The sequence below is a fragment of the Saccopteryx leptura genome, chromosome 10 (assembly GCF_036850995.1).
Source record: "Saccopteryx leptura isolate mSacLep1 chromosome 10, mSacLep1_pri_phased_curated, whole genome shotgun sequence".
NCBI lineage: Eukaryota > Metazoa > Chordata > Mammalia > Chiroptera > Emballonuridae > Saccopteryx > Saccopteryx leptura.
Window position 1 is genome coordinate 39,923,208 of NC_089512.1, and position 24,827 is coordinate 39,948,034.

Here is a 24,827-nt window from a genome sequence, read left to right on the forward strand (position 1 = left end):
ATGTAATCAATATGACACGGGTGCTCACAAATGCACACACACACACAAATGAAAACAAGGAGTACAAAGAAAGAACTGGATGTTCAAATTAATTTCATAGAGTGAAATCCACAACTGCAAGACTCGGAAGACATATTGTTTTATTATATCTAGTATATAAAATTATTTTTAAAATCAAAGGTTCCAAGGAAGGGAATAAAGTAAAAATTTTTGGATTTTTTTATAATTTCTTAATGATATTTCCAATATTTCTTCACTAACCCCAACTCCCAACTACTATCACATCATTCAACATTGTCTCATCTTTCTCCTCAGGCTTGTACCTGATTTGCTTTAATTCTGATCTTAACTGCAACCTCTCCCAAGCACCTGACCACTCTCAAATTCCACACCAAATTGCTAAATCCCTGAAGAGTATTTTAATTGGGCTGTCCTTATATTATTCCAAACCAGCCTATCTAAATTCTTCATGTCCTTCCAAAATCAATGTCTTTGCTGACTTAATTTCTGATATGAACTGAGTTACTTTTGACTCCTTCAAACTGCCAGGTTTTGTCAGATCTTAAATATAATTCAGTACATTTTATCAAGTATATATACTCTGTGAAAGCACTGTGCTAGACATATTTATAAATAATGGAATAGGAAATGCCTGGTTTAATCTATTCACAGGGAAATATGCCAAATCATGACAAAGTGTAATACAGTACATCTCAAAAATTAAAGTGTTATAACCATAAGCAAGATAAAAATTTCCCTCAGCATTATCTATGCTGTTCCCTTTCCACTGCCACCACTATTTAGTGAACAATCCCATATTCTACTACTAATCAATCCTTTCTAAGACAGAATTTCAATTACATCACTCTCCTACTTAAAACATCATTTCTCAAATGCTTACAGTAGTGATTTGCAAATCCCCTGCCCCATTTCAAGATGCAGGGTTAAAATGCAGATTACAAGGCCCTGCTCAAAGAAATTCTAATTCATTTAATCTGATGTGATAATTGGGATTCTGCATTTTAACAAGCCTTCCAGATTATTTAACTTTAGGCAGCCTATAGAACACAGTTTAAAAAGAAAAAAAAACAGGTCTATAAGATAAATGTCAAATTCCTTATCCTGGCATCAAAGCTCCCCACACAAAAAAGCCTGAGTAACTACTAAAGGAAAAGGGGGCTCGGCCCTGGCCGGTTGGCTCAGCGGTAGAGCGTCAGCCTGGCGTGCGGGGGACCCGGGTTCGATTCCCGGCCAGGGCACATAGGAGAAGCGCCCATTTGCTTCTCCGCCCCCCCCTCCTTCCTCTCTGTCTCTCTCTTCCCCTCCCGCAGCCAAGGCTCCATTGGAGCAAAGATAAGATGGCCTGGGCGCTGGGGATGGCTCCTTGGCCTCTGCCCCAGGCGCTAGAGTGGCTCTGGTCGCCGCAGAGCGACGCCCCGGAGGGGCAGAGCATCGCCCCCTGGTGGGCAGAGCATCGCCCCTGGTGGGCGTGCCGGGTGGATCCCGGTCGGGCACATGCGGGAGTCTGACTGTCTCTCCCCGTTTCCAGCTTCAGAAAAATACAAAAAAAAAAAGGGGGGGGGGGAGTGGGGGCTCTCCTCCACAGACTCCTTATTACACATAAACTTGATTTTCCTCAGCCTCAATAAGCCAACTGTTCTTTCCCTTAAGCCTTACTGAAAATGAACAATTAACTTGGCCATTCCCCTTGGTCCCACTCAAGCCCCATACTTCCTAGATCTCACTAGACTGAAACAATTTCTCCTAATTCTACAGTACCATAGAGCCTGCCTTGAACCATTATTTAAACTAGTGTTATTAACTACTTAGAACTAATTTTTAGAATACTAAAAGGGGAAAGTGTAAAACGGAAATTTTTCTTAGGAAAATAAAGTTAAATAAATATGTGAAATAACAGTGTACCCACCAACAAATTGCTAGACATTGTTCTTCCTTCCTGGCCCACTAAATAAATGATCCCTAAAGAATTTTTCCCATGCCTGAAGATGTGGTGGTGCAGTGGATAAAGCATTGACCTGAAATGCAGAGGTCTACTGGTACAAAACCTTGGACTTGCTCAGTCAAGGCAGATACTGGAAGCAACTACTAAGGGTTAATGCTTCCCTATCGCCCCCTCTCCTTTCTCTCTCTCCCCTCTCTCTAAAATAAAATAAAATCTTAAATAAAAATAAGAATTCTTCCCATATCAGAGCAAACAGATAAACTTAAGTCCCCCCAAACTCTGAGCTAAGACCAATCTGGTTTACTTCAACATTGACCCAGCTATTCAAAAACAAATTATATAAAGGAAAATACCAATTTATGGCTATTTTTTAAATTTTTTATATATGCAATGAAGTTACCTTATGGTTCAATTACAATGGCTGAAATTTGGTTTAACTTTACTGCCTCTAGTAATTGCTGGTTTACTTATGTCTTCCCTATAACACTAAGCAACATACGGGTAAGGGCCATGCGTCTTACTCATTTTTTATTTCAACACTCAGAACATCACAAGTAATTAATAAAAAAGATGTAATGAATGACATAAGTTTTCAAGATAAAAAATGATAGTGATTCTTCAAAGATGTTATACAAATGGCCAACAAGTGTATGATCAACATTACTACTCATCAGATACATGCAAATCAAAAATCACAATGAGCCTGACCAGATGGTGGCACAGTGAATAGAGCATCGGACTGGGACAGGGAGGACCAAGGTTCGAAACCCCAAGGTCACCGACTTGAGCGCAGGGTCACTGGCTTGAGCGTAGGATTACTGACATGACCCCATGGTCGCTAGCTTGAACCCAAAGGGCACTGGCATGAAACCCAAGGTCGCTGGCTTGAGCAAGGGATCACTAGCTCTACTATAGCTCCCTAGTCAAGGCACACATGAGAAAGCAATCAATGAACAACTAAGGTGCCACAATGAAGAGTTGATAGTTCTCATCTCCCTTCCTGTCTGTCCCTATCTGCCCCTATCTCTGTCACCCAAAAAAAAAAAGTCCGGAAATACTGCCTCATACTCATCAGAATGGCTATTATAAAAAAAATTTTTAGGCCCTGGCCGGTTGGCTCAGCGGTAGAGCGTCGGCCTGGCGTGCGGGGGACCCGGGTTCGATTCCCGGCCAGGGCACATAGGAGAAGCACCCATTTGCTTCTCCACTCCCCCCTCCTTCCTCTCTGTCTCTCTCTTCCCCTCCCACAGCCAAGGCTCCATTGGAGCAAAGATGGCCCGGGCGCTGGGGATGGCTCCTTGGCCTCTGCCCCAGGCACTAGAGTGGCTCTGGTCGCAGCAGAGCAACGCCCCGGAGGGGCAGAGCGTCGCCCCTGGTGGGCGTGCCGGGTGGATCCCGGTCGGGCGCATGCGGGAGTCTTTCTGACTGTCTCTCCCCGTTTCCAGCTTCAGGAAAAAATAAAAATAAAAATTTTTTTTAAACAGAAAATACAAGTATTGGCAAGAATGTGAAGAATTTAAACCCTTAATATGTTCGTAGGATTATAAAATGGCGCAACTGCTATGGAAAACAGTACAGAGGTTCCTAAAAACCTTAAAAACAGAAGAAATACCATATGACCCAGATATCCCACTTCAAGGTATGTACCCAAAAAAACTGAAAGCAGATCTCTAAGAGTTATTTGCACATTCATGTTCAAATCAACACTATTTGCAACAGCCAAAAGGTGGAAGCAACTAAAATGTCCATCTTGGATTAACTGGATAAACTAAGCATACTATATACATACAACCGACTATTATTCAGCCTTGAAAGTAAGGAAATCCTGTCACAGGCTACAACATGGATGAATCTTGAGGACAGCACGCCAAGTAAAATAAGCCAGTCAACAAAAAGACAAATGCTGTAGTATGATTCAACTTATATGAGGTACCTAGAGAAGTCAAATTCCTCAAGACAAAGTAGAATGTAGTTACAGACACTGAGGGGAAGAAGAAAATGGGTGACTGGTTGATGGGTATAAAGTTTCAGATGAGCAAGATGAAAAACTTCTGGAAATGTTTCACAACAATGTAAATATATTTAACATGACTGAACTGTACACTTAAAAAATGGTTGAGTGAATTTTATGTTTACTAATAAAAAAAATTTAACTATAGAGATTTTGAAATTTTTGAAATTTTAAGTACAAGAGGCACTGGCCAGTTAGCTCACCGGTAAAGTGTCAGCCCGGCGTGTGGATGGCCTACGTTTGATTCCTGGCCAGGGCACACAGGAGAAGTGCCCATCTGCTTCTCCCCCCTCCCCCCTCCCCCCTCCCCCTCTCCCCTCCCCCTCTCCCTCCCTTCCCCCTCCCCCTCCCCCCTCCCTCCCTCCCTTCCTTCCTCTCTCTCTCTCTCTCTCTCTCTCTTCCCTCCCACAGCCAAGGCTCCACTGGAGAAAAGTTGGCCCAGAAGCTGAGGATGGCCCCACAGACTCCGCCTCAGGTGCTAGAATGGCATCAGTTGACAGCAGCAATGCCCCAGATGGGCAGAGCATCGCCCCCTGGTGGGAATGCTGGGTGGATCCTGGTCAGGCACATGCAAAAGTCTTGTCTCTGCCTCCCTGCTTCTTACTTCAGAAAAATAAAAAATAAAAAGAAATTTTAAGTACAAGATAAACTAAATTTTAAGGATCAAATGAACTCATGGCTAGAGAAAAATATATATAAATACAAAACATTAGTAATTATAACATTTGGGTACAATTATTCAAATGGCCTTTTAATTTAACCTCTATCTAAAAGATATTTGGTGCATGACCAGGCGGTGGCGCAATGGATAAAACACAGAGGACCCAGGTTCGAGACCTCAAGGTCGCCAGCTTAAGCACGGGTTCATCAGGTTTAAGCAAGGTTCACCAGCTTGAGCCCAAAGTCGCTGGCTCAAGCAAGGGGTCACTTGGTCTGCTATGGCCCCCCAGTCAGGGCACATATGAGAAATCAATCAATGAACAACTAAGGAACCACAACGAAGAGTTGATGTTTTTCGTCTCTCCCCTTCTTGTCTGTCTGTCCGTATCTGTCCCTCTCTCTGGCTCTCTCTGGCTCTGCCACACACACACACACAGACACACACACAGACACACACACACACACACAAGATACTTGGTTTAAAATAAGACATCCCAAATTATATGTTCAAAATTCACTTCAGAAAAGTCTTGCTATTTATAAATTGTTTTAGTCAAAATGAAAGTTAATTCTATTAAAAGAGAGAATCAAAATTCCAGACTGGAAAAAACTTTTAAGATCATCTGTGGCCCTGACCACAGGATGGCTCAGTGGTAGCATGTCAGCTAGGCGTGTGGAGGTCCTGGTTCAATTCCTGGTCAGGGCAAAGAAGAAGCGAGCATCTGCTTTTCCACCCTTCACCCTCCTTTCCCTCTCTCTTCCCCTGCCCCCCACCTTCCTCCTGCAGCCATGGCTCAATTGGTTCAAGCGCATCAGCCCCAGGCACTGAGGATAGCTCTGTACAGCCTCTGCCTCAGTTGCAAGCTGGCCCCAGATGGGCAGAGAATCCACCCCGACTAGGGTTGCCGGGTGATCCTGGTTCCAGTGCATGTGGGAATCTATCTCCCCTCCTCTCACTTGGAAAAGAAAAAAATCTGCTCCAGTAAGTCCAGTGGGGATAAGGAAGAGGGTCAACAAACAATGGCAAAATTAGAAAAATAAAGAAAATGAAGGGATCTAATAAAGCTAAATTTATTTGATTTTAAGGCAAATACTTTGTTCTGAGAGCACATTCTTCCAACTTTGAAACTTTCTCTTTAATGGTAATATCATCCTTTGGACAAGTTAAACCAGTAACTACAGGTTGCAGGGCTACAATGGTGAGCTAGACAAGCAAGGCTCTCACCCTCAGGGAACCACCTACCTTCTAGTGGAATGTTAAGACGAGAAGTAGGAAGAAAAGATACAGTTTTAAAGACTTTAAATCCTTCACATTCAAATAAACTTTCTCAGCCTTTATCACCCTTACTCAATGGGAAACACTCATCACTAGCCCCTGTCCACTTTATAAATGAGAAATTCAATGTCCAGAAGGTCCACAATTATTACTATTAAGTAAATTCAGACTTGTTATGTCACTTGAGAACTTACAAGTTTAATGAAAAACTTAAAAATCTCGCCTGACCACGCGGTGGTGCAGTGGATAGAGCATCAGACTGGGACACGAAGGACCCAGGTTCGAGACCCCGAGGTCGCCAGCTTGAGCGCGGGCTCATCGGGTTCAAGCAAAAGCTCTCCAGCTTGAGCCCAAGGTCGCTGGCCCGAGCAAGGGGTCACTCAGTCTGCTGTGGCCCCCAGGTCAAGGCACATATGAGAAATCAATCAATGAACAACTAAGGAACCACCACAACAAAGAATTGATGTTTCTCATCTCTCTCCCTTCCTGTTTGTCCCTCTCTCTTAACTCTTTCTGCCACACACACACCTTAAAATTTATCAAGTCCCATACCATTAAAATAAGTTATAGTTCCTGGTAAATGATAAAGCACCTTCCAACATTTAGAGGAAGAGAAAAAAACTGACACAAAAAGTACCCACAGAAATTTGTTTCTGTGACCTAGAAAAGACAGTAATTCTCTGGAGCATTGCTATCCCATTCACTAGAAACTTCAGAAGGTTTAAATATACAAGGCAATTGAAAAACAAACAGTGATAATCAGCTAATTAACATTTCAAAGAATAATAAAACATGTAGTTCCAGAGAATAGTGTAGGTTTGACAATAATTGACCTGACAGTTCAGTCTCTTCTCTCACCTCCTCTTCCCTCTACTTCTGCACAAGTGTGAGATGTTAAGCACACAGTATGTGCCAGATACCAAGTCTATAGACTTGTTCTCATGGGTTCAAAGGGTTTTTCCCCCTCCTAAAAATAAACCCACAGATAATATACATAAATTTGGGGAAATAAACTTGAGAAAGGTATAATCATCCCCGTTTTGTAGATGAAGGAAGTTGAGGCAAAGGGTAAAGTAACTTATCTACACAAAAGTAGGAGAACCAAGATTTGAAGCATAGCTGCAAAGTTTGTAAGCCTTTTACTTTTCCCTCCCTCACCTCCTCTCATTTTCTTTCTAATCCTACATGCAAGTTACAGGACAGAAGAGAAAGCATAAGGCAAGACAAGTATAAAAATGTAACCCAAAAAATAGTATTTTCCCCTAATGCATCAGAAGAATTAGACATAAAAATTGCAATGAGTTTTAAGTGCCTTTTACTGGAACACAGAGTTACAAAGGTTTAAAAGACAAAGAGAACTTTTTACTAGAGTGAGCAAGGAAGAACTTACTGAAGAGAGAGGGAGTTGATGAGTTAGACCACAGGGAGAAAAAGAATGTATTTTAGACAGAAGGAACTTCAGAGATAAAATGTGAGGAAAAGAGAAAAACATAAGGCATGCATGTATGTCTGAAAATGCAAAACCATCAACCTGGCTGAAGCAGAGCAATTATGTAAGAAAGCTGTTGCTAATATGCTGAAAAGGTAGGATAGGGTCAGATAGATGTTGGAGGGCCTGTTGAAATAAACTCCCTGTTGAGAGCACCGAACTAACTTTACTTTTAGCTATTACCTTCACAAAAGAATGTACATTGCCCTAGTAATCTGAATGAGTTTATTATGTTCTTCAACTAAGAAAGAGTGTCTAGGGTAGCACCTTATATAAAATTGATTAACTGCTGGATCGGTATTCAAATAACAGACTACATGGGGGCTGGAGGTGGGGTGGGGTGCTGAAGCTACCTACATTCAAATTGCTGAAATTTTATGCCAGCTACTCAGTTATAAGAGAGACGTATAATCCACAAATCTCTTCCATAGGATAGTGGGAGAGGAAAGCTGAAAAAGAAGGAATAATTACAAAGCTCCACTGTCAGAAAAATTCCCCTTATGTTGCCAAGACTGGTTTTTAAAATAATAAAACCTACAGTTGGGAGACTATTTAAATATGTAGTTTTAACTTTTAATGTCGTTTTCTTTAAATCTAGGATAGAATCTGGGAAAATGTTCAATTAGACCACAACTATCCTAAACCAATTGATAAGAAGTTAAAACCGCAAGCTCTACACAATTCAAAACTATCATTTTCCTCATAAATTAGAGGGCTAAATCCCATCTACCTAGTAAAAAGAAGACATACCAGATCTTCAAGTGATACCTGGACAATGACATCACTCTTATTCCAGTTCCAGCAGGCCCAGGTGGGCTGCCCTATGCCCTCTTCCTCCTACATCGCCCCTACCATCATTACCACAGCAATCCCACCTAAGAGAGAGGTTTGGGGAGAAGCCTATACAGCAGCTCCTTTTCAGCAGTCCACAAACTGTCAAAAGCTGTTAAGATCAAAAAAGAAGCACTCCATAAAAAGTGGGAGTGGGATAAGAGGGTACCATGAACCCAAATTCTTATGCTTACATTAGTAAAATTTAAACTGAAAGGAAACTTTGAATCTAGCCCAAAACTCTTCATTTCATTTATTAAGAAACTGAGGCCCAGGGCAGTTAGTTAAGTGATTTGCTCAGGGCAAGTGCTTCTCTATAAAGGTGTTAAGTGTCTGTTACCAGTCACAGTAGAACTTAATCACATTCTAACACAGTTACTTAAATTTTTATGAGATTAAGTACCTGGTGTGCAAAAAAAAAAAAAAAAAAAAATACAATCCACCTCTTCTGCACTCCCTACATGCCTTGATCCAGTTATTCAGAAAATGCTGGATTAATCTCAAAGGAATACAGTTGCAAAAGTACTCTTTATCTAATTTAAGATAAAGTGAAAGCTTGAAATGCCTAAATTTCACAAGTTCTGACTAAACAAGCAAGATCACCAAACCTCAAAATTTTTGGCGGAATAAGAATATAGAGTATATAACTATCATTTTTTTTGGCCTGCTGCCCTTTCATTCGTCTAGTTTAAAAAAAAATGATTATTATACATACAGTTAATCCAAATTATAACTTTCGAGACGCTTCAATTAGATAATTTAGCATATATCCACTTCTCAAGAATAACTTGAAAGTATCCTCTCCAACACAAATTAGTATTCTTGAATAAAAATGCCTCAAATATCTTTCTACCAGGCCACAATATAAGAAAAGTAATCCTGTAAAAATCCCACTAGCTAAAAAGCATGCAGTACCCAATCAAGTATTCCCTGGCTCACTGTTTACCGTCCAACTGTCAAAGCATTTCTGGAAGAACCTGGGGGAAAGTTCCTCACGAGTTCACAAGCTGGGGGCGCATCACATCATACCGACACCCACACATAACACCAGTTTGGGGAAATGCAAACATGCCACATGTACATGTTTTAACCAGATTTAACCGAGGGAGGTGTTAAATCCACTCTTGTACCGAAGATTAAGAAACGAAACAAAACAAAACAAAAAAACAGAATTCATGAATATTTCACGTCACTTAAAAAACCACCAGCAAAAATGCTAAGGAATTGATCTAAGGCGAATTCAACAGTTTTGAACGTTCAGGCCGCTGTACAAAGCGGTTTAGAAGGGTTCTGTCTTTCTGAAATGCCATAAATCCTTCGGCGAGTTTCGAAACTAATGACCGTGTACACTGCACAAAACACAAAAACTTAATGCAAACTACCATGTCCTCGAACCACTCCTGTCACCATTACCCAGGTTTTTTAAAACAAGCCTTGAAAAAGGAACAATAAAAAGCGTCTCACCGCAAACGCAGCACGAGAGGGACTGTCGGAAGTAAGGCAAGAGCCTGTTAATCTCGGTAAACGCCTTGGGGTCTCCGGGGTCGTAGTTGAGCACTAGGCGGCTCGCGGAAATGTAGAGAGCAGTAGCATTCACGGGGTTCATTGCAGACACTTCGACACCGTTGGCTCCCGGTTGAAAAGAAATTCCGGATCCAACTTTGTGAGCAGCCACGGAACAATGGCGAATTTGCAACAATTCGGAGGAAATCAGAGCAGAACCACTGGCCAAAATAGTAACCAAAATCCGTGCAAGTTTGCGAGGCTGAAGCAATCCTCCCACACATGGGGGCCCTGGCGCCCCTCCTCCGTCCCTGAGACTTGCAGACCAAAAAAAAGCGAAGCAGAGAAACCAGCGTTCGAGTCTGTCCCGGGCGGCCGCGGGGCGCAGAACGTGGCGGCTACCGCGCTCGGGCCGGGACTCAGAGTGCAGTCTAGCCCCGCGGCTCGGCGGGCGGCCTGCGCTCGAGCTGCATCTCCGGACGCGGAGGGACCTCCTCAGTTCCAGCTGGGCGGGAGCAGGCTCCGGCCCGGTCCAAGGGGCGGGCACGCTTCTCACCGGCTGCGGGCCTTACTCCATCACAGCGCCCGGAGCGGAGGCGGCGGCGGCAGCAGGGGCGATCGCTCCGGCGTCAGCTTCCTCGATCTTACAGCATGAGGCCGCGGCGACGACGAACGCTACCGCTGCGGCTGGCCGCGGCCTCCGCCGCTCTCTCCATATCGAACGCGAAGCCCACACTGTGCCTGGCTCTCCGCGCCGGCGCTCACAGCCCTGCTGGTCCCTGAGGTGGCGGAGCGGGCAAGAGCGTCCCGCACCCGATAGGGGAGGGCCGGGGAGGAAGTGCGCGGGCCGGCGGCGGGAGGGGGCGGGGAGCAGGCCCGGCCGGGCCGCCGCGGCGCCCCTCGCTTCTCAGTCGCTCCCTCGGAGGTCACCAGGCGCAAGCGCCGCCCCTCACTGCCCGGCCATCTTCCCCGCACCGCACACGAACACTGCCTGCACCACGCACGACCGCCGCCGCCGCCCACGGACCTCGCTAGGCCGCGGCGCAGGCGAGCGCTCACACAGGCAGGCCCCGCCGCCGCCCAGCGCACACAGCAGGCCCCGCCGCAGGCCCCTCCCCCCGAACCTCGCCGCTTTCACCCCGACTCCACGCGCCACTCTGTCTCGGTAGGGCCCCGGTTGTTGCGGCCGTAATGGACCCCACGGGTTGTGCGGCGCCTTAAGCCCTGCCGGAGACGACGACCGTTACCCCAACGGGCAAAGCCACTGTCATCCCCAAGACTCCCCCGCCGCCGTCGTCGCTGGCGCTCGCACGCGTGCGCAGAGCACACTCACCCCCCCTCCCCCCGCCCTTTCCTTTCCCTTCGCTTCCCTTTTCCCCTACTTCTCCTGCGAGAGCCCCCTCCACACCCTCCCAGCGCTACCGGCTCGCTCAGCGCATGCGCATTCCACTACCCAGCTCCGCCGCCTTTCGCCCTTAACGCTTGCGCTTTGACCGCCCACCCAGAAAACCGGATAAACATATAAACCCGCTCACGCCAGCCCCTCCCCGCTGCCAACCCACCCTGGGCTCACTGCGCATGCCTGGCTCTCCGCTTCTGGCTCTCAGAACAGAGCATGCTCTCTGCGAGCCGCCTGTTCTCTCCGCTCCCTCCCACATGTGCTCTCAAATTCCCTGTCTTGGGCGTGTGGGCTGTGGTGAAACCTCCGTCAGTTGACCCATCCTTCCCTGGTGTGGGCGGTAGGCTTCCCGCACTACACTGCTTCACGGCCCCCCCCCCCCCAACTGAAGCCAGACTAGGTCGCGCCATGTGGCGCCCCTCCCTGACTCCAACTCGGCCTCTCACCGTGACTGTCCACGCTGTGAGGAAATAGCCCGCACAGCCCCAAGTCCCGCCCTCGTGGCCCTTATCCCGGAACAGGGCTTCTTGACCACCGAGAGGGCGCTGCGCTGCTCGCTGACCCTCGCCGATCCCGGAAGGCAGGCACCAGACAACGTGGCTGCGCGCCCAGCAGGCTTCCGGGCAGCGTCCGCTAGGTGGGGGCCGCAGCCCCTGCTCTGCCGCGACCTGGGGTCGCAGAGGCCCGGACCGGCGGTCTGTACGCTGTGGGGCCCGGAACCAGCGCCCTCTCCCGCCTGTCAGAGCTGGGCTCTTCCCACGGTCTCTAATCCTTGGAGTCGAGAAGCGAGTGGCCCGGCCTTAAAGAAGCGCCAACCCAGACCGCACAGAGCTCCTCCTGGAACAGAGTCCAGTTTAAAAAAACGAACTCTTTTTTTTCTTTTTTCTTTTTTTAGGTCCAGTGACAGCTCTAGCCTTTCTATGTAAATCAGTATCTTAAAGAATCTGTGGTCGTGCTTTAGAACGAACCGAAATCCTTGAAAGTATCATTTTAAGCAAGCTTTATGCCTGATGTTTTTACAGGAGACTAAGAACTCTGAGATATAAATAAATAAACACCTAACCTTAACCTGATTCCCTTCCGCTGTAAAAATACAAACCTTCCTTGAGTAGTGCAAATGGAAGCACAGAATAGGAACCATTTCTTATCTCTGGATACACCAAAGCTGTTCATCATAATTTTTTCACATAGTAGTTGCTCTGCAAGTTTACAAAGTGAAATTTATGACGTATGTAAGTCTTTTGTGGCACAAATACATGTTTTAGGGCTTTGTCACTTATAATAAAAAGGAATGGTTAAGAGCTTGAGGGAACACCTCTGATATATAATTTCTACTACCATTTGAAAACAGATTTATCTTCTTTATAAGGCCTTGCATATTATCAGCACATACGTGTTAAGCAATAAGGATCTAACTTTCTAATTTTGTTACACAGCAAAGCAGATATTAAATAAAGTTGAGCAAAATATATTTGGTTGTCTTGTATCTGGAAAACAGCAAATATTCTGAAATTTACTCTCATTTTTTAAATGCCCCATCTTCCTTTTTTTGATAAGAATTTTTTTTTTCTAAGCTTGCCATCAAATAAAACTTATAATAGCTCTATTTTTATTCCAAATTCTAAGGTCTTCTTCCACAACACACAGGATGTTCTTTCCCAAAGGAGCAACAAGAATAAAAAAGTGTTTGGATCAAATATTTAGGATAAGTCATATACAACTCAAATCCCTTGTTCTATCAACCTAAGATAATTTTTCATATTTTATGTTTAATTATTATTTGGAAGTAAGGGTGTTAGGGTTGCCAGATCAAATAAAAATACAAGATGCCAGTTTAAAATTTTTTAATAAAATGTGTATTTTAGAAGCCTTGGCCGGTTGGCTCAGTGGTAGAGCATCAGCCTGGCGTGCAGGAGTCCCGGGTCCGATTCCTGGCCAGGGCACACAGGAGAAGCGCCCATCTGCTTCTCCACCCCTCCCCCCCTCCTTCCTCTCTGTCTCTCTCTTCCCCTCCCGCAGCCAAGGCTCCATTGGAGCAAAGTTGGCCAGGGAGCTGAGAATGGCTCTGTGGCCTCTGCCTCAGACACTAGAATGGCTCTGGTTGCAACAGCGTGACACCCCAGATGGGCAGAGCATTGCCCCCTGGTGGGCATGCCGGGTGGATCCCAGTCAGGCTCATGCAAGAGTCTGTCTGACTGCCTCCCCGTTTCCAACTTCAGAAAAATACAAAAAAAAAATGTATTTTAGAACAGTTTTAAATTTACAGAATTATCACACAGATAGTTCAAATAGTTCTAGTATATTCTATACTCAGCTTATCTTAAGGCCCTGGCAGTTTGGCTCAGTGGTAGATCTTCGGCCAGCTTGTGGATGTCCCGGGGTCAATTCCCCATCAGGGCACACAGGAGAAGTGACCATCTGCTTCTCCACCCCTTCCTCTCCCCTTTCTCTCTCTCTCTCTCTCTCTCTCTCTCTCTCTCTCTCTCTTCCCCTCCCACAGCCATGGTTCAAGCACATCCCCTAGACACTAAGAATGGCTCTATTAAGAGCATGGCCCCAGATGGGCAGAGCATTGGCCCCAGAGTGGAGTTACCGGGTGGATCCTAGTCTGGGTGCGTGTGGGAATCTATCTCCCTTCCTCTCACTTGGAAAAGAAAAATAAAATATATGTCTTACCTTAGTATGATATATTTATCAAAATTAAGAAACCAATAGTAATACATATGATTAACCAAAATCTGTATTTTATTTATATTTCTTCAGTTTTTCTCTAATGTCCTATTCCTGATCCAAGGTCCCATCCAGGACCCACAACATATAATCATATCTCCTTAGGCTCCTCTTGGCATCCAGTTAAATTTTCATTCAGACAATGTTCCCTTCTAATTGTATTTCCTCCCCATTTTGAATTAAAGCTCCTCATTTCTGTCCTCCAGGATTGTCAGGTGCTTACCACTTTCATTGCACTTACCACAGGACTTGGCAGTTCTTGATTTAGCCCTGTCTTCTCCCCGTTGTACTATAACTGCTAAAAAGTTAGAGTTTCTCCCTTTTTGCTTTTTGTCATTATTGCCTAGCACAGGGTCTGACATATAATGGGCACTCAGTAATTGTTAAAATAATAATGAATTACTAGAACTGCAATAATGTAAAGAAAACCCCCAGTACAGTGTTTGGTGCATAATAAGCATAGACAAATATTCGCTTTTCCTTGAGGAGCAGCATACAATGTCTTGCAAATTTTAAGACAGTTCTTATTTAAGCTTGATCAATGTCAATTCTAAAATCCTTAATAAAACCAAAAGTGTGGATTGATTTGAAACACTCAGAATAATCAATCAACAAGTATTTATTGATTGCATTCTAGCACTTTAGGGACAGTGAAGTAAATGCAGAAGTAGTTGTACTTATGCTTTCAAAGAACAATGATCTGGCTGGCAATAAGTCAGAGGGACTTTCTGAGAGGTTAGGCCCTTTACAAAATTATGAAATAGTTGTTTGCTTTTCCCCTCCTCTTTTACCCTCCTTCCTTTGTCCTCTCCTTTTTCTTCCTGCACCAAAAACTATCTAGAGATGCCCTGACCAAGTAACTCTGTTGGTTAGAGAGTGTTCCAATACGCCAAAGTTGTAGGTTCAGTCCAGGTTAGGGCACATACAGACATACAAGAATCAACCAAAGAGGCCCTGGCCAGATGGTTCAATGTTAGAGTGTCAGCCTGACGTGTTGATGTCCTGGTTTTGATTCCTGGTCAGTGCGCACAGGAGAAGCAACCATCTGCTTCTCCACACCTCCCCCTTATCTCTTTCTCTCTCTCTCTATTCCCCTCTCGCAGCCATGGCTCAGTTGGTTTGAGCAATGCCCAGGGCACTGAGGCTGGCTCTTTGGAGCCTCCTCCTCAGGTGCTAAAAATAGCTTGGTTGTGAGCACAGTCCCAGATGAGAAGCAGCAGGTGGATCCCCGGTCAGGCTGCATGTGGGAGTCTCTGTCTCTCTATCTTCTCTCACTTGGAAAAAAATATTTTTTTAAAGGAATCAACGGAGTTTCCCGGCGAATGCAGGACTGCCGAACGCAAGGCACTGTGGGATGATTCCAAGGTGCATTGTGGGGAAAAGGCTGTCGCTACTTTGTTGTTGTTGGAGCTCAGTTCTTGCTGGCGTTGAAACACTGCGGACAAAATGCCGGAGCGTGATAGCGAGCTGTTCTCCAACCCTTTGGCCCCAGATGGTCACGATGTGGATGATCCTCACTCCTTCCACCAATCAAAACTCACCAATGAAGACTTTAGGAAGCTTCTTGTGACCCCAAGGGCTGCACCTACCTCTGCACCGCCCTCCAAGTCAAGTCACCATGAGATGCCAAGGGAGTACAATGAGGATGAAGACCCAGTTACACGAAGGAGAAAAAAGAAAAGTTATTATGCCAAGCTTCGCCAACAAGAAATTGAGAAAGAGAGAGAGAGAGAACTAGCAGAGAAGTACCAGGACCGAGCCAAGGAATGGCGAGATAGCGTGAATAAAGATCATGAGGAGCCCTGGCCAGTTCGCTCAGCGGTAGAGCTTCGGCCTGGCGTGCGGGGGATCCGGGTTTGATTCCCGGCCAGGGCACATAGGAGAAGCGCCCATTTGCTTCTCCACCCCCCCCCCTTCCTCTCTGTCTCTCTCTTCCCCTCCTGCAGCCAAAGCTCCATTGGAGCAAAGATGGCCGGGGCGCTGGGGATGGCTCCTTGGCCTCTGCCCCAGGCGCTAGAGTGGCTCTGGTCTCGGCAGAGCGACGCCCCTGATGGGCAGAGCATCGCCCCCTGGTGGGCAGAGCGTCGCCCCTGGTGGGCGTGCCGGGTGGATCCCGGTCGGGCGCATGCGGGAGTCTTTCTGACTGCCTCCCCATTTCCAGCTTCAGAAAAATACAAAAAAAAAAAAAAAAAAAATTGGTTAACCTGAAAAAAAAAAAGGAATCAACCAATGAATACATAAGTAAGTGGAACAACAAATTGATGTTTCTCTCTGTCTCTCTCTCTCTCTTTCTCTCCACCTCTGTCATCAATAAATTAAAAATATATATTTTAACTAGAAATAATGTTCACTCTCCTAACTTCCTAGGTTGCATTCTCTGTGCCTAATATTCCACTGCCTTCACCATTATAACCACCTGATTTGTACTGAAGGTTCCCTCCACATTCAGATGTTGCAATTCGAACCTTTAGTGCAATGGCATTAGGAGGTGGGGTTTGGGGAGATAATTAGATCACAAGGATGAAGCCCTCATAAATGGGATTACTGCCCTTATAAAAGAGACCCCAGAGGCCCTGGCTGGTTGGCTCAGTGGTAGAGCGTCGGCCTGGTGTGCAGAAGTCCCGGGTTCGATTCCCGGCCAGGGCACACAGGAGAGGCGCCCATCTGCCTCTCCACCCCTCCCCCTCTCCTTCCTCTCTGTCTCTCTCTTCCCCTCCCGCAGCCGAGGCTCCACTGGAGCAAAAGATGGCCCAGGCGCTGGGGATGGCTCCTTGGCCTCTGCCCCAGGCACTAGAGTGGCTCTGGTCGTGACAGAGCGACGCCCCGGATGGGCAGAACATCGCCCCCTGGTGGGCGTGCCGGGTGGATCCCAGTCGGGCTCATGCGGGGGAGTCTGTCTGACTGCCTCCCCATTTCCAGCTTCAGAAAAATACAAAAAAAAAAAAAAAAAAAAAAAGAGACCCCAGAGAGCTCTCACTCTCTCTGCCATGTGAGCATACAAGGAAAAGTCACCCATCTTCAACCAAGAAGAGAGCCCTCTCCAGGCAACCATGCTGGTATCCTGGTCTCAGATTTCCAGCATCCAGAACTATGAGAAGTAAGCGTTTGTTGTAAACTGCCCAGTTTATGGCATTGCTTTAAAGCAACCCAAGTCAACTAAGACACCATCCCTACCAAATTTTAACAAATGTTTAATAAACCATCATTGTGGAAATTAATCAATCTAATTAACTTCAATCTAAACTTAATCTAAACTCACAACAAAACTTGGAGACTGGCCAGAGCAAATACATTTTTACAGGGAGCGGTAAAACCAGTGAAATTAAATCAAAGCCTAATCAAGGACCAGTCCTTCCATTCTTTCCTGACCAGTCTTCTGACTGTTACCAACTTCCTCTTCCATGATCTGTTCTTTACCTGTAGAAATACCTCCCACACCCCTCAGTCCTAGACCCTGAAAAGAATCACTTTCCTTTGCAAATAAATTTCTACTGATATTGCCTGACCAGGCAGTGGCGCAGTGGATAAAGCGTCGGACTGGGATGCGGAGGACCCAGGTTTGAGACCCTGAGGTCACCAGCTTGAGCGTGGGCTCATCTGGTTTGAACAAAGCTCACCAGCTTGGACCCAAGGTCTCTGACTTGAGCAAGGGGTTACTCAGTATGCTGAAGGCCCCCAGTCAAGGCACATATGAGAAAGCAATCAATGAACAACTAAGGTGTCGCAACAAAAAACTACTCTCCGTTCTCGTCTGTCTGACTCTCTCTCTGTCTCTGTAAAAAAATAAAAAAATAAAATTCTACTGATATTTTTCTATGACTTTTTTTTAAATCAATGCATCTATCCATTCATTGCATCCAAAAACATTTATACATATTTAGCAGCTTCAGCATCCATTTGCTTTATGTCTCAAATATTAAAATTGCCTAAGCTTTTCACCCCTAATTCTAGCATAAACAATTCATCTTGCTTTATTGGTCATCCACCGAGCACAGTGCCAGATACATATTAGGTACCCATTCAATGTTACTGTTTTTATTCCCTAAGACACTTTCAACATTATTCAAATGCCTATTAAATTTGTCCATTCATTTATGCAACCAACATTTATTGCCAGTTATATGCCACATTCAAAATACAAAAATGAATAATTCAACAGTTTCCAGCCCTCACAGAGTTCACAGTCTAGTTCGGACATCAGCTAAGTACACAAATAATTTCAGAGTGCTAAGGATTTAGGGATGCACTTGCTGCAAGCCCAAAGTGTCATGAAAGATATTTCTGTTACATTATGGATTAAACAATGTTGTTTAGACTTTGCTGGGGAAATAACTGCATTTACTCATAACATTGTTTCTATATGCATTCTGCATTCCAAAATATTTAAAATTGAATTTTTGGAACACACCATTTGTCCCTGGGAGTTGTCTATTTCTCCATTATTTAAGTTACCTATCAATTTTTTTTTTTAATTTTTAAAATTGATGCCAGACCTGTTGGTGGCGCAGTGGATAAAGCGTCGACCTGGAAATGCTGAGGTCGCTGGTTCGAAACCCTGGGCTTGCGTAGTCAAGGCACATAAGGGAGTTGATGCTTCCAGCTCCTCCCCCCCCAGTCTCTCTCTCTCCTCTCTCTCTCCTCTCTAAAATGAATAAATTAAAAAACTTTAATAAAATAAAATAAAATAAAATTTTTAAAATTGATATTTAGAGAGAGGAAGGGAGAGATAGAGAAAGAGAGAGAGAAACACCCACCAATTTGTTGTTCCACTTATTCCTGCCATCACTGATTGATTCTTGTATGTGCCTTGACTGGGATCAAACCCACAACCTTAGCATGTCAGGTTGATGCTCACAAATCCCACCTGTTCCATTTGCCCTGTGATACTACCTAAGAGTTACAACTAGTTTCAGGATCAACCAACATACTTGCTAGAACTCAGCACTATGCAACCGAGACAATCCTTTGGTCAAGTAAGTTGAGTCAAGTAGGAGCTTGACAAAAGAAACCTCAGTTCTAAATTTGACTGTTTAACCCAGTGGTAGTCAACCTGGTCCCTACTGCCCACTAGTGGGTGTTCCAGCTTTCATGGTGGGTGGTATTGGAACAATCAAAGTATAAATAAAAAGATAGAGGCCCTGGCCGGTTGGCTCAGCGGTAGAACGTCGGCCTGGCGTGCGGGGGTCCCGGGTTTGATTCCCGGCCAGGGCACATAGGAGAAGCGCCCATTTGCTTCTCCACCCCCCCCTTCCTCTCTGTCTCTCTCTTCCCCTCCCACAGCCAAGGCTCCATTGGAGCAAAGATGGCCCGGGCGCTGGGGATGGCTCCTTGGCCTCTGCCTCAGGCGCTAGAGTGGCTCTGGTAGGAGCAGAGCAACGCCTGGGAGGGGCAGAGCATCGCCCCCTGGTGGGCAGAGCGTCGCCCCTGGTGGGCGTGCCGGGTGGATCCCGGTCGGGCGCATGCGGGAGTCTGTCTGACTGTCTCTCCCCGTTTCCAGCTTCAGAAAAAAAAAAAAAAAAAAGATAGATTGAACTATAGTAAGTTGTTTTATAAAGATTTATTCTGCCAAACAGCAAAAATCTGACATAAAGTACTTGGTAAATAATTATTATTATATGCTTTAACTTGCTGTAACTCTGCTTTATAAATTTTATAAAGTAAAGTTACTTCCCTACTTTATAAATCACCATTACTATGGAACCCAGTGGGCGGTTAGAAATTTTTACTGCTAACAGGGACACAAAAGTGGGTGGTAGTATAAAAAGGTGGACTACCCCTGGTTTAACCCTTTACTATTAAGAAAAGTCCATCAAGTGAATGATGTGAGTTGGGAATTGCTGCTACGTGAAATAAGAGAGTGAACTGCTTAGGGACAAGGAAAGGGATTTTAGGAACAGTTTCAAAAAGGGTATGTCTCTAGACTAAAATAGGATCCCTAAAGATATCTAAGTATACACTCCTAGACAATAAAATGTTTTTATTTAAAAAATATTTTATTTACTGATTTTTAGAGAGAGGAGGGAGGTAGGAACAGGAAGCATCAACTCATAGTAATTGCTTCTCCTATGTGCCTTGACCAAGCAAGCCCAGGGTTTCAAATCAGTGACCTCAGTGTTCCAGGTTAATGCTTTATCTACTGTGCCACCACAGGTCAGGTGACAATAAAGTTTTTTAAAAATTGTCTTTGCAAATCAAAGACAGACTAGGGGCTAGGAATGAAGATTTACAACCTGAAGTTGAACAAACTAGACTGTGTGTGTGTGTGTGTGTGTGTGTGTGTGTGTGTGTGTGTGTGTGTGTGTGTGAGAGAGAGAGAGAGAGAGAGAGAGAGAGACAGAGAGAGAGAGAGAGAAATAGGGACAGACAGACAGGAAGGGAGAGAGATGAGAAGCATCAATTCTTCATTGCAGCTCCTTAGTCTCCTTAGTCGTTCAGTGATTGCTTTCTCATATGTGCATTGACTGGGGGGCTGCAGCAGACCTAGTGACCCTTTGCTCAAGCCAGAGACCTTAGGCTCAAGCCAGTGACCTTGGGCTTCAAGCCAGCACCCTTTGGGCTCAAGCCAGTGACCATGGAGTCATGCCTATGATCCCAGGCTCAAGCCAGCGACCCCATGCTCAAGCTGGTGAGCCTGCACTCAAGCCTGATGAGCCCCCACTCAAGCCGGCGTCCTTGGAGTTTCAAACCTGGGTCCTCCGTGTCCTGGTCCAACGCTCTATCCACTGCGCCACCACCTGGTCAGGCTGAACAAACTAGACTTTATGAGGCAAACTATCTTTGTTATTCATGAGCTTTGGGAGGTAGAATGGGGTAGCACAATGAACATGAAAAAATCTTTATTTAAATATATATTTACTGTGTAGTTTTGAGAAAAATATTCAAGCTCTCTGAGCCTTAGTTTTCTCATCTATAAAATGGAGATAATAATACTCTCCTTGAAGGGTTACCATGCAGTATTATATGTTTACTAAATGTTTCTTTTTTATGACTATTTATTGATTGATTGTTTGGTTTTAGGGAGCAAGAGGGAGAAAAGGAGATAGAGAAACATCAATTTGTTGTTCCATTTATTTATGCATTCATTGCCTGCCTCATGCATGTCCTGCAAGTAGGAATCAAACCTGCCACCTTGGCAAATCAGGACGATGCTCCAAACAGCTTAGCTACTTGGTGAGGGCTCACCAAATATGTTTCTGGCACTGTGGATACACAAGTGAAGAAGACAGTCTCAAAACTTCCAGTTTACCCTCTTCTTGAATAACTATTATATTCATACCTCTACTTCAAGATCTCTCCTGAGTTTCAGATTCATATCTCTAGCTTCTTACTGTCACCTAAAAATTTATATATTCAAAGCGAAATGTATCATTATTTCCCTAGTATTCAGATCTCTCATCGCTGTTTTCTGTTCTGTTGGTATGCCATCATTTTCTCTTTATCTGAAGTTTATAACCTCAGAGTTGCCACTTTGATTATTCCTCCCAACAAGTTAAAAAATTTTTTTATTTTTTATTTTAGAGAAAGGAGAAAGAGAGAAAGGCGGTGGGGGAGGAGTGGGAAGCGTTAACTCATAGTTGCTTCTCATATGTGTCTTGACCAGGCAAACCCAGGGTTTCAAACCTGCAACCTCAACACTCCAGGTCGAGGCCCTGGCCGGCTTGCTCAGTGGTAGAGCATCGGCCTGGTGTGCAGGAGTCCCAGGTTCGATTCCCGGCCAGGGCACACAGGAGAAGCGCCCATCTGCTTCTCCACCCCTCCCCCACTCTTTCCTCTCTGTCTCTCTCTTCCCCTCCCTCAGCCAAGACTCCATTGGAGCAAAGTTGGCCCGGGAGCTGAGAATGGCTCTGCGGCCTCTGCCTCAGGCGCTAGAGTGGCTCTGGTTGCAACAGAGCGACGCCCCAGATGGGCAGAGCATCACCCCCTGGTGGGCATGCTGGGTGGATCCCGGTGGGGCGCATGCGGGAGTCTGTGTCTGCCTCCCCGCTTCTCACTTCAGAAAAATACAAAAACAAACAAACCAAAAAAATTTTTTTTTAAATCAATAAAAACAAACCAGCTTATTACAATTATTATGATTCCAATTATATGAGGTACTTAGACTCAGAGGTGGATTAAGGTTGGTTGAGGCCCCGGGGGGCAGAAGAAGATATAGGGCCCCTTATATTAGATAAAAGTGTAAAGTTGAAGTTTTGCCAGGACCTTCAGCGCCCAGGGCGCTCCCCAGTGCGCCTGCCTAAATCAGTCTCTGCTTGGAACAGAACTTATAAAGACTGAAAGTTTGACGGTGGTTGCCAGAGAGTAGTAGGAGGGGATAATGGTGAGTTATTGTTTGATGAGTATAGAGATTCAGTTTTACAAGATGAAAAGAGTTATGTGACTGTCTGGTGGTGATGATGGTGGCACAGAAGTGTGACAGTCACTGTTCTACAATGTGACTTTATAACAATGCTGATATTCCACTGAATAGAAATACCACAATCTACTTAAGTATCCTGCAATTGTTGGACATTGAAGTTATTATTATTTTTTTTTACCATTTAAATAACACTCCAAGCCCTGACTGGATCGCTTAGTTGGTTAGAACGCTATCCCGCCGCACAAAGGTTGTAGGTTCGATCCCCAGTCAGGGTTCATACAGGAACAGATTGATGTCTCTGTCTCTCGCTTTCTCTCTCTCTACAATAAATAAAAATAGTAAATAAATAACACTCTTGTGAATGTTATTGCAGGTAAATTTTGATGACATCTATGATAGAGAAATCAACTTCTATTTTATTTGGGCCATTTTATTTAGGAGTCCTTTTATGCAACCACTTAACCTTAGCCCTAATGTACCTTCTTTATTTAAACTTACACTTGACTTCTAGTCAGACCCTCTAATGTAAATCTCCCAGACCCATAGTCCACCTTACTTAATTTGACTTATTGAACTAAGACTGTTTTGCACAAACATCACTACTTCCCTCTACTTAAGAACTAATATTGTTCATTCATTCATTCATGCATTCATTATTTAAGGTACCATGCTAAGTATATGTCAGTCACTGCCCTAAGTGATATAAGAAAAATAAAAACAGCCCTGGCCGGGTAGCTCAGTTGGTTAGAGCATCATCCCAACATGCCAGGGTTGTGGGTTTGATCCCCAGTCAGAGCACATACATGAATCAACCAATGATCCCTGGCTGGATAGCTCAGTTGGTTAGAGCATTATTCAGAAGTACAGAGGTTGCCAGTTCAATCCCGGATCAGGGCATATACAGAAACAACTCGATGTTCCTATCTCTCTCTCTCCCCCCCCCCCAGCCTCTCTCCCTAAAATCAATAAATAAACAATAAAAAAAACCCTAATAATTCTTGGAACTATCAATCAATATTTCTCTCTCTCCGTCTTTTCCTTCCTCTACCTCTAAAAAATTTATTAATTTAAAAAAAGGAAAAATAAAAACAATCACAGTCCTTACATTTTATAGTATAGTTGGAGAGATTGACAAGATGGACATTAATCAAATATTCACATAAGTAAATATTAAATAACTTTAATAATTATAAATAAAAGGAGCATGGTTCTAGGAGACATATAACAGAAAAATTTAGCTTAGTTAAAGAAGTCAGGGAAGGCTTCTTAAAGGAAGTATCAAACTGAACTATGAAAAGGGGAGAGTGCCTTCCAGTCAGTGAAGGTGAAGACCTTGCCGAAGGAGAAACAAGGTGATTTGGAGGAGCTGATGGAGGATCAGTGTGGCTGGAGCCGAGGGACTAAGGGGATGGGAGTAGATGAGTCAGAGAGATTGGCAGTGTCTAGGACCTGCAGAGTTATCTAGGCAGTGTTAAGAATGTTTGTCTTGCCCTGGCTGGTTGGCTCAGTGGTAGAGCATCGGCCTGGCGTGCAGGGGTCCCGGGTTCGATTCCCGGCCAGGGCACACAGGAGAAGCGCCCATCTGTTTCTCCACCCCTCCCCCTCTCCTTCCTCTCTGTCTCTCTCTTCCCCTCCCGCAGCTGAGGCTCCATTGGAGCAAAGATGGCCCGGGAGCTGGGGATGGCTCCTTGGCCTCTGCCCTAGGCGCTAGAGTGGCTCTGGTCGCGACAGATCGACGCCCCGGAGGGGCAGAGCGTCGCCCCCTGGTGGGCGTGCCGGGTGGATCCCGGTCGGGCGCATGCGGGAGTCTGTCTGACTGTCTCTCCCCGTTTCCAGCTTCAGAAAAATACAAAAAAAAAAAAAAAAGAATGTTTGTCTTTATCATATGAACACTGAAAAGTCATTAATGAATTTAGGTTTGAGAAAGGCATAACATGAAATATCTGCCTAGGTGGATTAATTAATAAACTAAATAATTAATTCTACTTAGAATGAGTGGACAATGATATAGTTGGAAGTCTATGAGTTTGTTATCTCAAAGAAGTTAAGATAATTTTTCATGAAGGAGGAAGTAAAAAAAAACGAGAGTGTGATCATTAGGATTCAATGCTCTGGAGAGAGTAGGTAAAATGCAGATATAATATGTCCATGGCTTCCCAATGCTTATAGAATAGAGTCTAAATTTCTTACCCTCGTAGTTGATATCCAAAACAATTTTATCTTTACCTATCTTTCTATCAGTTTTTTTCCATGACACCACTAAAATTAATTAGTCTTTTAGATAAGGTGCCCTTCAGATAAGTTGTTCTGTTTATTTTATCAAGAACACATTGTACACTCTGCTTACCTATCTTCATTGGATATATCTTCTGCCCATCACCACTTATCTACATCCTACTTATTTTCTAGGTCCTGACACTATTTCACTTCCTCTGTGAAGACTGTTATGGTGGCCATGAGAATGTACCTCTGAGATCTCGGATCGCAAAGAACATAATTGACAGTGGGCCCAGCTACTACCCTTTGAAAATTGTCACTGTATTGCACCAAGGATCTATTTCCTATGGGCTGCTTCCAGACAATGACTGAGTGTGACAGAGAAACTAAGG

The 24,827-nt window shown here is 44.6% G+C and overlaps 1 protein-coding gene across 3 annotated transcripts in view; it reads right to left on the reverse strand.

Annotated features, from left to right (window-relative positions):
• MSL2 (MSL complex subunit 2) overlaps window positions 1-12,187 on the reverse strand; it is a 35,109-nt gene extending 22,922 nt beyond the window's left edge. Inside the window, exon 1 of one of the 3 annotated variants that reach the window (XM_066352135.1) lies at window positions 11,579-12,187. Coding sequence is in view for 1 of the 3 variants with exons in the window: in XM_066352134.1 (XP_066208231.1) it covers window positions 9,695-9,836 (142 nt within the window). In the remaining 2 variants the exon portion in view is untranslated. The other 2 variants (XM_066352136.1, XM_066352134.1) reach the window with 2 other exon arrangements.
• Window positions 12,188-24,827: the final 12,640 nt, after the last annotated feature.